Source organism: Cynocephalus volans, chromosome 11, assembly GCF_027409185.1.
Source record: "Cynocephalus volans isolate mCynVol1 chromosome 11, mCynVol1.pri, whole genome shotgun sequence".
Lineage (NCBI taxonomy): Eukaryota > Metazoa > Chordata > Mammalia > Dermoptera > Cynocephalidae > Cynocephalus > Cynocephalus volans.
The window spans coordinates 74,771,422-74,787,818 of NC_084470.1; the positions used below are offsets into that span (position 1 = coordinate 74,771,422).

The 16,397-nt window shown below is 40.0% G+C and overlaps 1 protein-coding gene across 3 annotated transcripts in view; it reads left to right on the forward strand.

Annotated features, from left to right (window-relative positions):
* Positions 1-5,870: 5,870 nt before the first annotated feature.
* The window catches only part of SLC25A26 (solute carrier family 25 member 26), a 155,834-nt gene continuing 145,307 nt past the window's right edge, over positions 5,871-16,397 (forward strand). For all 3 annotated transcript variants that reach the window (XR_010024847.1, XM_063113333.1, XM_063113334.1), the window contains exon 1: positions 5,871-5,987. Coding sequence is in view for 2 of the 3 variants with exons in the window: in XM_063113333.1 (XP_062969403.1) it covers positions 5,955-5,987 (33 nt within the window). In the remaining variant the exon portion in view is untranslated. The remainder of the gene's footprint in view (positions 5,988-16,397) is intronic.

The following is a 16,397-nucleotide window of genomic DNA, read 5'->3' on the forward strand; positions in this document are numbered from 1 at the left end:
CTATTAAGATTTTAGAGCTTGTTTAAGACTAAACTTGGCTTATAGTGGTGTATTTAAGTGAGAAAGACAATATTATTATTATAATGTCACATGTGTAATGCAAATCGGTGCTTACCAGATTGCCTGTATTTTTTAAAATGAAAGATTTGAGGACATACTGTGCCTGCAATGTGGTGATAATGATGATGCATTAAAATATTCCACTTAAAAAGCATGGACAAGAAGTAATGAATCTTTCTGCTAGCACTGCATGAAAAGGAGGTCCCAGGTCATGTTAGTAATAGCTGTATTTCCTACAGGGCTTCCAGTGGCATCATGAAACTCCTGGTAAAGCTTTTATTTTTGCACAAAAGGAGAGAATATACATTTCTTCTGAAAGGCACCTGATGAATTATATTTCCCTCCAGGTTACCAGAAAATGACATCAACACAATTTCTCCTTACAAAGTTAAAGACAATCTTTACAGTGAAGAGGAAAAGAGTTTTTACTTAATTTCAGATCAAAGGATGTATTAAATAACAATTAAAATAAAAAGTCTCTGTTAGATTTTCTCTTAGGGGAGGGGTTGTACCTAATAATTCCAAGAACAACGTATAAAGTGAATTTTTTGGCTTCTGTAAGTATACTCTGCACCTCCAATATTTTATCATGTATTTCAATGTTGTACACACAGCTGGGCAATTCTGTAAATGGATATATCATAAAGAAAACATGAATGTGTCTTCTTTATTTTACGTCTTCAGCATCATTGCATTAAAGTGGTATAATTTTCTTCTCTACACCTGTTGTCAGAGCCACTGAGGGCTGTTCTGCCCAACGTGAGGGTGAAATGTTGGCCTGCCATGACGTCTTGGGTCACCGTGTGGATCTGCCACCGCCTGCAGAGCGAGGTCAGCCAGCCTGCACTTCACTGAGCAGATGCAGCTTGCTCCTAACATGTCTTCTCTTCTCCTCCATGCTTTAATGGCTCTTTGCTGTCACATGTGACAAATCACCACCACCAGTATTAAGTGCTTCTGGATTCATGGGTGAGTTCCCTGGGCAGCCTTCAGGGCAGGCCTTTAAGATCTGGCTCAGTGGTCACCACCTGTTGTAGTAATACCTGGTACCATGCACTCCTGGGCCACAGTGCTCCTTTTGATGTACTTTGACAGCAGGTTTGGGAAGAAACAGAGCCATGCCTGCCACCTGCCTCCCTCCTAACACATTTCCAGCAGTAGGTGCCCCTATATTTGTCCTGTCTCACCCAGTTTCCTGCCTTATTTCTTATATCTCATCTTATGGCAGAGTTGAGAGTTCTCCATGTTTCATTTAAGTCTCCCTGTGTGAGTGCTAATGTATGAAGTATAAAATTTGCATGACTTTGGCAAGTTTCATCTCATCTGAAAGATTTTAATCTGATGTGGCATTTTTGTCATCTGAAGCACAAATGAGAAGTTGGTGATCATGTGGTGAATTAAAATGCAGTATTGGCCAAGTCCAAGTTGTCAACTCGAGTCTGTTTACTAAAGACTGGGAGCAGGGGCCCAAGCACGTCTGGTCCTACTCTTCTTTATTCTGGGAACTTTGGGGTGACTCAAGGGTACAGTTTGATACCAGTCTGGTCCATGGGCTGCCCAGAGAAAGCACTGCTCTTGTATGTCTCTTGTGGTATTGGAAAAATAAACCTTTACAACCTGAAAAAAAAAAAAAGAAATTCCAAGAACATTAGTTACTAGAAATAAGATCTATTTTCACTTAGGAAGTTATAGTAGCATATATCACAAAGTGCTTATGCACCTTAAAAACTTATCAGTCTTTCATTCTTCACCTGCAAAATATATAAATAGGAAAATGCAAAATAAACATAATATTTTCTGAATGCTAAGTACTGAGCTAAGTACTTTCCATGCATTTATTATTCAATTCACATCCTGTGAGGTACTTATATATATATATATATATATATATATTTTTGTCTTTTTTGTGACCGATAAGGGGATCACAACCCTTGGCTTGGTGTTGCCCGCACCACGCTCAGCCAGTGAGCGCACCAGCCATCCCTATATAGGATCCGAACCCGTCACGGGAGCGCCGCTGCGCTCCCAGCGCCACACTCTCCCGAGTGAGCCACGGGGTCAGCCCAAGTACTTATGTTTTAATCAATTTTATTGAGATATAATTTACATATAATAAATGCATCCATTTTGATTGTGCAAGTCAATTCATTTTGGTAAATATATACACTCATGCAACTACCACCACAAGACTGATAGAGAATATCTCCATCACTGCGAAATATTTTTTGTGCCCCATTTGTGGTTAATCCTTTGTCCCCAACCCAACCCCTGGAAACCACTGATATCAGTATAGTTTTGTCTCTTGTAGGATTCCATATAAGAGGAATTGCAAAATATGGAGCTTTTCTGTCTGGCTTTTTGCACTTAGCATAATGTTTTGAGATTAATCATCATTGTTGTGTCTATCAGTAATTCATTTATTTTTATTGATAAGTAACATTCTATTGTAAGAGTGCACCACAATATGTTTATCTATTCACTAGTTGATGGACTTGAGTTGTTTCCATTTTTTGCCTATTATGGATAAAGCTGCTTTGAAGATAGTGTAAAAGTCTTTGTATGAACATATGTTTATTTCTCTTGGGTAAATATCTAAGAGGGGCATTGAATTTTATAGTAATTGTACCCTATAAATTATTGAATTAATAATTAACTATAAGTTAAATTAAATCATTAAAATAAATTATTAAATTTTACAGTGGTTGTGCCATATTAAATTCCCAATGGCATTGTATGAGTGTTCCATTTTGCTCTTCATCCTTGTCAACACTTGGTCTTTTTGGTTTTTTTAATTGCAGCCACTCTAGTGAGTGTGTAGTCATAACTCACTGTGGTTTTCACTTGCATTTACCTAATGTGGAAGCCACTTTCCAAGATGGCACCTGGTGCCACTCACCTCCTGGTATTCATGCCTTTGTGTAGTGCAACCCCATAATAAATATGGATGACCCGGGTACCAATAGGCTATCACTGGAATGACAACTGAGTAACGTCTGAGACCAGGTCATAAAAGACATTGTAGTTTTTTCCTGTCTTATTCTCCTTTAGATCACTCACTCAGGAAAACCAACTGCCATCTTATGAGGACACTCAGCAGTGGTATGGAGAGGTCCATGTGGTGAGGAACTAAGGCCACATGCCAATAGCTAGCTAGCACTGGCACTAATTTGCCAGTCATGTGAGTGAGCCATGTTGGAAGCAGAACCTCCAGTCCCACCCAAGTCTTATACTATAGTCTTGGCCAGCACCTTGACTGTAACCTCATGAGAAACCCTGAGTCTGAATCACCCAGCTAAAGTACTTCCAGATTCTTGACCCACAGGAACTGTGTGAAGTAATGAAAGTTTATTGTTGCTTTAAGCTGCTAAATTTTGGGGTAGTTTGTTATGCAGAAATAGATAAATCATACAGATTTTGGTAACTGAAGATGAGGTGCTGCTGTAACTCATAAATTGCGAGACCTTTGGCACTGGGTAGTACGTGCAAGGTCGAAGGACTTTGAGAAGAATGTTAGTGAAATCCTACTGATAGAACCTTGATGGCCTTTGAGGAGGCTGCCAGTGAGGGCTTATAGGAAAGTACAGTATGCAGAATCCTAAGATGGCTTTCCAGGTTCCTGCACCCTTAATGTACATGTTTTGCATAATTTGCTACTCTTGAGTGTGAGCAGGACCTGTGAGTGTGATGGAACATTATTCCCATGAATATGTTGCATTATATGGCAAAAGGGATTTTGCAGATGTAATTAAGGTCCTGAATCAGTTGACTTTGAGTCAATCAAAAGGGAGATTATGCTGAGTGGGCCTCATCGAATTGTATGAGCTCTTAAAACACACACACAAGTCTGGCTGGTTAGCTCAGTTGGTTAGGGCTTGGTGTTGTTAACACCAAGGTCAAGGGTTCAGATCCCCACACTGGCCAGCTGCGAAAAAAAGAAACAAAAACGATGGCCGGTTAGCTCACTTGGGAGAGCATGGTGCTGACAACACCAAGTCAAGGGTTAAGATCCCCTTACTGGTCATCTTTAAAAAAAAAAACAAAAAAACCCAAAAAACCCCCAAAATAAAAAAAGAAACCCAAAAGACAGTCAGCAGCAGCAGAGATTCTCTTGCTACCTTTGAGAGAGTGAACAAGCATGTTTTGGGAAGGCCGGTGAAGGGGGCTACATGGAAAACAGGAAGGACTAATGTTCTGCAGGTAGCATAGGGAAAAGTATTCTGGGTAGAGGGAACAAAATGGGCAAAATGAGGAGGCTTGAAAGTGTATAGTACGTCTGGCTGTGTGTAGCCCAGACAGTGGGAAGACTGAGACACCAGCTGAGATGTGTGTAATGATGCTAAGGAGCTGGACTGTCTCCCATGGGCAGCAGAGGGGAGTTGTTTTAAGAAGGGAAGTGACATTACCATCATCTTTAGAGAGTACTTCCTATGAACCAGGAACTAGGCTAAGAACTTAAATGAATTATCTCATTTAATCTGTATCAAATGAAGAAGTTACTACCATCATCCCCACTGTACAGGGTAGAAAACTCAATCTTAGAGAAGTTATGCCCACACCTAGTAGGTGATAACTCTGAAATTGAATTCCATCCAGCTCTAAAGTTACTCTGCTAATCATTTCTAGATCATCTTATCTAGAAGAGAATAAAGATTCTAGCGGTGTTATGGAAGATGGATTGAAGAAAGTCTAGACAAGGAGCCCGCTAAGGCTGTTGGGAGAGTTTTGAGGAAAAATGATGAGGGCACTACACTAAGTAAATTTTCAATGCTTGCACTGCTATGTTCGCTGTAGCTTTTTGTTGGCTACTTCTTGGAGCATCAGTTTCCTCTGTAAAACGAGGGCGGTAATGGTGCTTACCTCATAGAGTTGGTATGAGGACTAAATGAGAAATACCTATCAATCACCTAGCACCACGTATGAGATGTAGTTGGCCCTTAATATTTATGGAAGATTAGAAGGTATTTATTTAATAAGTATAAAGGCAGATCCTCTTCAAGAAACTTTTATTAAGTACCTAACAACTCGGGCTTCGAAGTGTACACACGGCTACAAAAGCGAATAAGATGAGCAAGTAAATAATTTTAAATGCGATAACTGGCAGTAAGAAGTGGAGGATGCTAATTTTTAGCTGAAGTAAGTAAAACTTCCTCCGAGCCTGTGGCGCACTCGGGAGAGTGCGGCACTGGGAGCGCAGCGACGCTCCCGCAGCGGTTTCGGATCCTATATAGGACTGGCCGGTTCACTCACTGGCTGAGTGCCGGCCACGGAAAAAAAAAAAAAGAAAAGGAAAACAAAACAAAAAAGGTAGAAAGAGGGGAAAAAAAAAAAAGAGAGAAGATGAAGTAAGTAAAATTTGAAGTATTTTTCTATAGCTTTATTTAATAATCTTCTCATAATGAGTTAATTTAATAGAAAGTCGGAAAAAAATCCATAGAGAGAAAATCAAGAGATGAAACAAGATGAAATACCCAGTCCTGGTCCTCCATGGTCCCTCCCTCCAAAACAGCTACGCCTCTTTTGGGTTTACGATTTAATTTTATTTTGGTGGCTGGCTGGAAAATTTACAATTTAGAATCACCCTACGTTCACTGCAGAGCTCCCCTCGCCTGGATCCCAGCCGAATCATTTGCGCGCGAGAGGTCATCCAGCCACATCACAAGGCTGCTGCAAAAAACCGAGGCAGAACAGAGCCGAGACACTCATCTCGATCACACTCCCCAGGCCCCGCCCAGCTTCCTTGGGTTGCACGTGCAGTTGTTGTGGTTCGACGTCACTCGGTTCCGGAAGTGCGTACAGTACAGGCTCCACCCCCAAGATGGCGGCGCCCAGAGCACTGGGCCGCGACCGGCCTCTGCTCAGTCTCGAATTATAGCTTTGACGCGGTCTGCGGGGCCATGGACCGGCCGGGGTTTGCGGCCTCGCTGGTGGTGAGTGCGGGGCGGTGGGGTGGGCTGCTGGGAGTGCCGGCGATCAGCACTGGAGCCCGCGGGGCCGCTCTGCACCAGCGCTTTCTTCCGGTTTTGCGCGCTAGGCTGTCCTCAGGGCACCGGCGGCACAGTCCGAAAGCGAGCGCGGGGTTTTCTGGACCCCGCTGGGCCTCGTGTTAAGACCACTTCTGTCCTCCCAGGACGTAAGAGAGAGACGGGGAGCGAGGGGTACTTGACTCTTTGTCTTCTGCACGCTCTTTTCCTTAGAAACAAAATAGCTTTCATTATATACTATATCCACTTGAGTACTTGGAAATTAATGAAATATATGTAACAAAAACAAACAAAAAACCCCCCCTTACTCAGATCGCTCTTAACCCCTCTGTCCAAGACTACGGTTGTCATTTTGCTCTCTTTTTCAGTCTTAAAATGACATCCGTTCATTCATTCAGTATATAACTAGTCTGCTTATTCTCCTAGCTTAGGCTTTGGGAAATATCGGTAAGCATAAATAGCTGTATTATGAAGTCAACAGACAGGCTTAGTATTTAATTCCTTAGAAAACGATAATCAACACGTTTTAACATGAACAAAAAAATCGTTTAATAAATATTTTGGAACTTCTATTATGGCAGGTCCAGTAGGGGATACTAGATACAGCAGTGAAAAAGACAGACTGGCTGCTAACATTTTCATAATGAGGGAGTGGGCAGAGGCAGACAGTAAACAAATAACTCTTTTGAATGCCTCTAAAGGACGAATGGAGGCCCAGAGGCATTCATTCATTTAATTATCCAACGTTTGGTGTTGCAGGTGTTAGAGATAACACAGCGAACAGGATAGACAAGGGTCAGGTGTTGGAGACAGAATAGTGAAAGGCTGTTGGGATAAATGACAGGGTGTTGTGGGAATATGTGAAAGGAAGGGGTACCTTAGACTTGTGGGGTGATGGCTTTAAATCTAGATTTGTTGAGACTTATATAAGTTAGGTCTTAGAGATATAAAGAAATATGTTATCACTTTCAAGGAGCTTTCTTGTGTAGCTGGTGAGAGAGCAGTAGTCTGTCAACTAACATTCCTGTACCAGGAACTGGAGTAAGCTCTTTACATGCATTATCCCATTTAATTCTCACAGTTGAAATCTCATCCTAGTTTTCCAAATGAGGGAACTGGGGTAGAGAGAGGTGAGATAACTTGTCCCAAGTCACACAAGTGAGATCCATTTCGTGTGTAAGTGCTGGAGCTCAGATTCCAGCTCAGGTGTTAAGTTAAGGGAGTCCATGCCCTTAACTGCTTCTTGATACTATGTCCAAAGTCAGCAACAGTAGCAGTTGTTAAAAACAGGTGAGTGCTAGGGGTAAAACAAACAAACAAACAAAAACTTTATTAAAGTATGATACACATGCAGAAAAGTATACTTTTTTCCCCAGTGTATCTATAGAGGATAAAATTAAGATCAATGGGTGGAAGTTTTAAAAAGTTAAATTTCATTCCAGCTAAAGGAAAAACATTTTTGATTCAGCACACAGTTTTTCCACTGTGTATACTGCTAACTGGGCCCTGTGGTAGCTGTTGGAGATACAGCAGCATACAATCCAAACCCTATCTTAAATAAGGGAAGAAAGGTCGACAAATAAAACACAGTTACAACACATGGTAAGTGCTATAAAGGAAATGAACTGAAGATGTGATAGTAGAGAAATATTGGAGAACTTATTTTAGATGGAGTGACCAAGGAAGGCCCTGAGGAGGTGACTTTTAAGCTAAGACCTAATAGATGGGTAGGAGCTAGACATTTTGATGAGCGGAAGGGACAGTTCAGTCAAGGGGAGCAGCATGTGAGAAATTTTCAAGTGGGAAGAGCTTAGAATGTTCAAGCGGAGGTTGAGGCCTAGTGGGTAAGGGTAGTGTGGCAGGGGATGATTTTGGAGTGGTAGGCAAAGCCAGCTGAGTTGGGGCTTTGTGTGCCCTGGATTTTGGAATTTGGATTTTAGTTGAAGTGTAATGGAAGCCATCAGAAAACTTTATAATCAAAGTAGTCCAGAAATGGAGTGGCTACTTTTTAAGATTGGGAGAGCCTTTTGGGCAGGCTGAGCACTCCTAAGGGAGTTCTCTTTTGCTTATTGCTGTGTTACCAGTGCCTGGCACTTTGTAAGCACTCAACACTACTTGTTGAATTAAAGAATGAATGAATGAGTGAAAGAATGAAAGAATGAAAGATAGACCTAGATGATTGCTGCAGTCTTGTAACTCGGAACTAAAGATTAAATGAGATAATGTTATGCATGCAGTACAAAGGCTGGCATGTAGCAGACATTGAAATGTTCCCTTCCTACAGCTTTATGAGGATGATTGAAGGGGTGTAGAGTTGAATGAGGGGAGAACCTCTGGGATGTTAGTTTTCATTTGGAGCATAGAATGGGCTATTCAGAAAAAAAAGCAAAACTCTGGAAGAGTACACAGATTGATTTACATATTTTCAGCAAAGCAGTTTGGAACTAAATATTAGCAACTTAAAGATGTTTATGACATTTGATTCAGTGACAGCAATAGAAGCCACTTAATCATTCCTCTTTTGTTCCACGTTTAGGTAAACAGTGGGAGATCCATTTCTTGGACTAGACTGGAGCCATTAAAATTAGTACTTGTGAAGAGAATGTGTTATAATTATGTGGAAAATGCTTATGAGATAAAATTAAGAGAAAAAAATACAGCATTGTATATATGTTCATTTGTTCATGCCTAATTAAAGCTGTGTAAAAAACCCCAAACAAACCCAAACTATTCCATTCAGTAAAAAAGCTGGACTAAATACTCCAAAATAATACTAAGCATTTTTCATGGTAGTATTACAATTTTTCTAATTTTTTTAATACAAAAAACTATTATTTTTTAATAGCACACCCTTCACATCTTTCCTTGCTGCCTCTTTCCCCTGTACTTATTAACTCTTCCATTCACCCTGTAGTTCATCTATTGCTCTGGCTTTTGACTTAAATGAAACCAAAAACACTCCTGCTGCAGTTGATTTTTATCTAGTACAAGTTTACAGGTGAAAGAGCTTTGGCAGTTTGGGTGTTATGCAGCAAGAACTGTAGGCAGTCCTGGATTTGCACTGTAGTCTAGTAGGACTAGAAAAATGACTGCAACTGAAACTGCGAAATGATCTTAATTGATGGGAAAATTTATGATTATTTCATGACCTTAAAGAATTTTTGTCAGAACATTAAAGATTCTCTTACTGTTGTAGTACTGTTGATGACTCTACTATGTAAGGGAGAATATTGTAAAGCAAATATTTATTTAATACACTGTAATTTAAAACATTAGAAACGTTAATACCATATATCTTGGTTAAAAAAACTTACTAAAAGTAGTTAGGACATTACTTGCCTTCTCATGATGTAACTTATACACCGAGCAAGCATCTTTTTTATGCCTTGGCAGTTTGTCATACTGCTCTAAATTTGGATGAACTGACACTTTGTTCTCTGTGCTTTCAATGTTGTGAAATATCTGAGAGCTCCTTTAATGTGAAGACTTGCTGGTGTAACTTCCTCTGGGATATCTTCATTCTTTTCATCAAGCCACTTTCTTAATTTATGTTGATAATTTTGCCTTCACTTATTTACTCTGGTTGTGTATCTAGAGTCTCCTGAACTATAGCATTGTCGGTATCTCTGTGGTGTATTAGTCTGTTTCTGTTGCTTATAACAAAATACCTGGAGCTGGGTAATTTCCAAGAAAATGAAATTTATTGCTTACAGTTTCAGATGCTGGGAAGTAAAAAGTCCAGGGAACACATTTGATGAAGGCCTTGGTGGTGGTGACAGTGACCCAGGGGTCTCACATGGCAGAAGAAGATAGAGCAGAGAGAGAGACTAACCTCTCATGTGCTCTTCTTTTAAAGCCCTCAGGACCACGCCCCTGACCACTGTTATTAATCCATTCACTACTGCATGGTCCTACAGTCCAATCACCTCTTCAAGGCCTCACCTTTCAGTCACCATAATAGGATTTCCCACCCTTGACAGTTACAGTAGGGATGAAGTGGGGGGATATTCAACCCAAGCCATTCTGCCCTGGCCCCCCAAAACATGTCTTTTTCACATACAGATACCTTTGTTTCATCCCCATAGCCCTGAAGTCTTAACTTGTTTCAACTCAAAGGTCCATCGTTCAAAGTCCCATCTGTGAAGTCAAAACAAGTTATCTATTTCCAAGATACAGTGGTAGGACAAACATAGGGCACATATTCCCATACAAAAAGAGAAATAGGCCAAAAGAAAGGGGTAACAGGTCCCAAACAAGTCCGAAGCCCGGCAGGGCAGGCATTAAATCTCAAAGGTGGTGAATCATATACCTTGACTCCGTGTTTGACATCCTCTGCATGCTGGTGCAGGGGTTGGGTCCCAAAATCTTTGGGCAGCTCCACTCCTATGGATTTCCTGGTCTCAGGGCACACTTCAGCTATCCCAGGCTGGCGTTTAATGCTGGTAGTGCCACAATTTTGGGGTCTCCATGGTGGTCCTGCTGCCATGGCTCCATTAGTCATGGCCTTGGTGGGGTTTTTCTGCTGCAATTCCAACTCATATTTCCTCTTGGCATTGATGTACCAAAGACTCTATGTGGTGAATCTGCCCCTGTGACAGATCTCTTCTTGGGTCCCCAGGCTTTTTCATACATCCTTTGAAATTGAGGTGGAGGCTCCCAAGCCTTCAGAACTCTGGCATTTTGTGAGCCTGCAGACCTAACACCACATGGACACTGCCAAGGCTTCCAGCATGTATTTTCTAAAGTTGAAGGTCCAGCCACACCTGGGGCCAATTTAGCCACAGCTGGAGTAGTCAAGCAGCCGGGATGCTGGTGCTGAGACCAGCATTCCGAGGTGGCCCTGGGCAGTGAGCCCATGGAGGGAACTTCAGGCCTGTTCCCTTATACCGTTCTGTCTCCCGAGGCCTCTAGGTCTGTAATAGAAGGGTTGGCCCCAGGGGCTTCTGCAATGCCTTTAGGGCCTTTTCCTGTTTCTCTTGATAATCCCTTTCTTCTGTACTCATCTTCTTGGAAGAGGATCTCTGGGCTATAACCTTGCTTTTGTGGCCAGGCTGAAAGTTTTCCAATTTTTTGCCCTCTGCTTTCTTTTGAATTATAAATTCTGGCTTTACCTCATGCCTTTTCTGCCATAACTCAGCAAAGGCTGTTGCAAGTAGCCATGCAACTTCCTTAAGGCTTTGCTGCTTAGAAATTTCTTCTGCCAAATACTGTGGGTTAGCACCTTGAAGTCCTACATTCCATGAAAGTTTTGGGCATGAACAGAATGTAGTCAAGTTCCTTGCCAGTTCATAGCAAGTGTGATCTTTGCCCAAGTTTCCAATAAGTCCCTTCTCATTTACATCTGAGATGTTCTCAGAATGGCATTTACTGTCTATATTTCTATAAGCTTTCTGCTCACCACCATGTAACCAGTCTCTAAGACATTCTAAACTTTCCCTCATTTTCTTGTCTTCTGAACTTTCACCAGCTTCTAGGTTTTTTCTAGCTGGTTCCTCCAAATTCCTCCAGCCTCTTAACACCCAGTTCCAAAGCCATTTCCACATTTTCAATTCTTTGTTATAAGCAACACCCCACTTTTCTGGTACCAGTTTTCTGTATTAGTATGTTTCTGTTGCTTATAACAAAAATACCTGGAACTGGGTAATTTCTAAGAAAATGAAATTTATTGCTTACAGTTTTGGAGGCTGGGAAGTCCAAAGTTCAGGGAACACATTTGGTGAAGGCCTTGGTGGTGGTGACAGTGACCCATGGGTCTCACATGGCAGAAAAAGATGGAGCAGAGAGAGACTAACTTCTTAATGCTCTTCTTTTAAAGCCCACAGAATTACACTCCTGATCACCATTATTAATCCATTTACTACTACAGGGTCCTACAATCCAATCACCTCTTCAAGGCCCCGCCTTTCAATTACTATAATAGGATTTCCCACCCTCAGCATTTACAGTGGGGATTAAGTTTTGGGGGGACATTCAACCCAAGGCAAATGGTCAGATTTCTTCTATAACACCATTTGTTTGATTTTAATTTCACTTTCAGTGTTAGCACTTTTCATTTCTTTGCTGCACTTTTGTTCTCTCTCACTTACCCATTTTTGTAAGATGTCATGTGGAGCTATTACTGGGAGATGATGTAACACAACTACATGCTTTGCTGTCCACGTGAACTGAATCACAGATAGTCAGTGACTTCTGTTATTTGCACTATAATTTGTGGACTGAGAGCAAGGGGGGAGGTTTTTACTTTATGCAGTTACTCGCTTAATATGCTGTGGTAACTGAAATTTGACCTGTGTTGTTGGGAGACTTGTGTTTTTTAACAAAACCATGGTAACTGAAATTCATGGATGTTGAAAAGTGAGGGCTGCTTGTAGTCTTTTCTTAGTGATGTGGTTTTGAAAAGGCTGGGTGATGATGTCACCTGGGGAGCTTTCTCACAGTACTCTGTGTCTTCTCGCTGCGTCTACCCTTCTGCTGAGAACCACTGCAGAAGGAGACTTGAGGGGAATGGTCTGGGTTATGCTGCCACGTGTTCTTAGGTGGGGTGAGGAAACAGAAGAAAAGGTAACAAGAATGAAGTATTGGATATACCTTTAAAGGAAGTTTTCTGAGTTGGTTTTGTTGTCCATACCTGCCCTCACCCCCCAAAAAATCTTTCTGGATAGTGGCCTCCTAGTTTTCAATTTGGAGTGAAAGGAAGTTAGTATCTGATGAGAAAGCATTCTCTCCAGATTTATAAGAAATTGGGAATTATGCTCCACCTTCTCTGAGTTGCTTTGTGTGACTTTTCTTTTTGGTATTTATGTCAGAGTGAGAAAGTCTTCCATACTTGCTTGCTTTTGTGTTCTGACTGGGATATTGGGAAAGGCTTTATGAGGAATGTGGCAGTTGGTTGCAGCCTTAAGAATGGACAGGATTTTGGCTGTGTGTGTGTGTGTGTGTGTGTGTGTGCGTGTGCGTGTGTGTGTGTGTGTGTGTGTACGTGTGTGTGGTGGCGGGGTTGTGGGGGGGTGGTAGTGGTCTGCTGGTTGCAATGGGCGGAAGATAAGGACGTTAAGAAGAGCATTCCAGGCTGAGAGAAAAACCTAAGCAGAAGCACAGAAATGAGAAGTTTGGGAAACAGTAGTTAGATTAGATGAAGCTCCAAGGTCTATAGGAGTGTGTAAAATGAAGTTTGAAAGCAGGTACCTTAGAGTCAATCAGTTGAGGTTCTTAATTACCCTGTGCTGAGTGCAACCAGTGAATTAGGGATTTTTTGGGGGAGAGGGGAGTATTAGTTTTGAATGGCTTTACTTTTATGTATTTGCAATATTCATTACAAAACTAGAGCAATGCAAAAATTAATAAGGTAGTAATAATGTTCTTCATCCCTAATCTCTTTCCACAGAGGTAATAACTTCTACCAATTTAGTGTGTATGCTTTCAGACTTCTAATTGTGCACATACAAATAGTTATGTTTTTTAAAAAGGTGGGCTTATACAGTATATGTTGTTCTATAGCTTACTTGATTAGTTTGAGAATTTAATGCATGTTTCTGTGCCAATAAGTACAGATCATCCTCCTTTTTTTAAAGGCTGTGTAGCAATCCATTATTTGGATGTAATGTATTTACTTACTAAGACCCCTATGGATGGACTTTTAGGTTATTTTCCCTTTTTTACTATTGCAAACAATGCTGTAGTAAACATTTTTGTATATTTGTGCAGTTATTTCTGTGGAAGAAATGTTTAGAAATAAAGTAACTGGAATCAAAGGGTTTGATAATTTAAGATTTCCATTTTGCCTAATTGTCCTTCAATAGACTATAATGTTTTCTTTAATAGTGCTCATAACTATTCTCTATTCTTCAGATTTTTAATTTTTCTAATTTAATTGGGAAATAATTTGTTTTTATGTGATTGTTGATGGAGAGGCACATTTTCATATTTTTGTTTGCCATCTATATGTTTCTTTTGGGAATTGCCTGGTCTTGTCTTTTGCATTTCTTTTTAAATTCAGTATACCTTTTTTAGGTTGATTTGTAGTACCTTCTAAAGTGTGGATAGTAGCCCGTTATTATAGTCCTCAAGTGTCTCTTGTGTGCTGGTACTGGGAATATATTGGTAAACAAAACATATATATCTTACAGTCTAGTGGGACAGAGACATTGAACAAGTGTTCAGATGCTCAGCTACATAATTAAAATTTTGATCAGCACTTGGAAAAAAGAGGATCTAAACCTAGACTGGGGGATTAGGGAGGACCTGTACAAAGTCCCTGAAATGAAGAAGATCACATGAGTTGGGGCAAAAGAGAGATCAAGGTGGCAAGTATGTGCTGAGCAAAGGTCAAATAGTGGGAGTTGTGGATGGGGAAAGTAGACCGGGTACAGAACTTCTAGAGCTTGGAAAGCTGTGCTAGGATTTGTTCTTCATCTTCAGGGCTATTGGAATGTTTGGAAGATATATAGGCCGGAGAGTGACAAGATGAAATTTGCATTTTACGGGATGACTTTGCCATTAATGTAGAGGGGCAAGGAACACTGCAGGGTGAATAAATGGCAAATAGGGCAGGAGACAAGAATGATAGGAAGCAGAGGCAGCTGTTCTGCAATGGGGAGGATGGTGGTTGAAATCACCAGTGACCACTGCATTGTGGAGAAAACGGAGAATGTCAGGGAGGGATGTTCCCCTGAGAAGCCAGATTAATGTTATGGCTGGTTCTTCTTAGCTGTAGTTTAGGCCAGTGGCCTGTGTTGATTTTGCTTAGTTAAATTACACAGGTGGTTTGGTTTTGTCCTGTAGTTGAGCAGGGATGATTTTTTTTTGTTATTGTTGTGCCAGCCTCCTTTTGAGAAAGAAGGTTTTATAGCATGTAATCATGACCTTTTTCAATTCCCACAGTAATTCGAAAGCCCTAATTAGACACATCTTCTCTGCAGCCTGCCAGCACTTTTTACATTTATTAACTTAAGGTAGAGAAATGCATTTTATCTACATGACATTGAGGGCTCAGTAAATTGTTATGTTGTATCAAGGCTTGGTGGTTATCTGGATTATGTTCTATTTCTTTGGATTTTGTCTAGTTGTTAATTTACAGTTTTTTGGTGAAAGCTACCATAAATCTTGAAACTAATTATTTGCCTGATAACTTTTTGATAAATGATCATAACAAAATAAAATTTTCAGGCTAAAGAACAAAATAATTTGATAGAATTCCTCATAATTCAGTTGATGTTGGTTTGTATATTGTTGTAAAATTATAGGCATTCCTTAAAGTTTTTGCTTAATTCTTAAATATGTTGTTGTGTGGCTAAATATATAGGTGGTCTTATTCTTCAGGGTCTCCGTTAGCTGTTTTTTTTTTTTTTTCTTTTCAGTCTCATGAATTTCAATGACATTTTGAGTTATAGAAATTTGAAATCCACAGAAGCAATTAGTAACTTTTGATTCATGTTTTACTAGATAACTCTATTGAATGTGGTCATTTTATTCTCAGAAGATAAGAATTGTATTGAAAGAAGGATTAGAGAATCAATGCATGCAAAGTAGCTAACTAGATTGAAAGAGTAATGAACTTATTGATTAAAATTTAGCAGTAGATAGCAAGCACTTCTCTGAATCCTCTCCTGAGACTAAAGAGAAAATTAGAATGGAGTACAGCATGTTTTTAAAGAATCCAGTGATATCAGCTGCTGTTTCTGTGTTTTGAGAAAAAGGAGTAAGATATTGAGCAAAATATTTTACTTACTGAATTTTGTAAAAATCCTTAAAAAATAAGTTCTTACTTATGAGTGTTGAAAATGTTGGCTTTTTTACTTCTATGTTACTTGTGAACCTTTTCCCAAGATTTAGAAAGGCCACATATATATCCAGAAAGAAATCCCATATTATTGGTTATTCTTTTAGTATCACTCATGATTCTCTACTGGCATATCTCTGTGCTCTTTTGGTCACATCTTTTTAGGTCATTTGCAGAGTAGGCCTTCATGGTCTTTGAGCTTCTTTCAGGTCTTTCAGGCTGATCATATGGTACCAATATTTATGGTAATATACTTTTCTAGTGTAAACTAATTTTTAATAGTTTACCTATGCTAGTTAATTTTTAAGTGGGTATTATTGGATTTCTCAGAGTATTTCATTTTTCCAGTTATGTCTTGCAATGGTTTTATGGTGAATGGCCAGTAGGGCAGATAGTATTTGCTGGGTACCAAGCGTTTACCACCTGAACATTTTGTAAACTCAAACAATGGAAACAGATCAATTTGATCTTTGTATGTTTGAACAATTCTGATTCTTCATTTTCTGTGTCATGGAATATGTAGTTTTTAAATGTATATTTTAACTTTTTGAATCGGTAATATATTCACATAGTTCAGA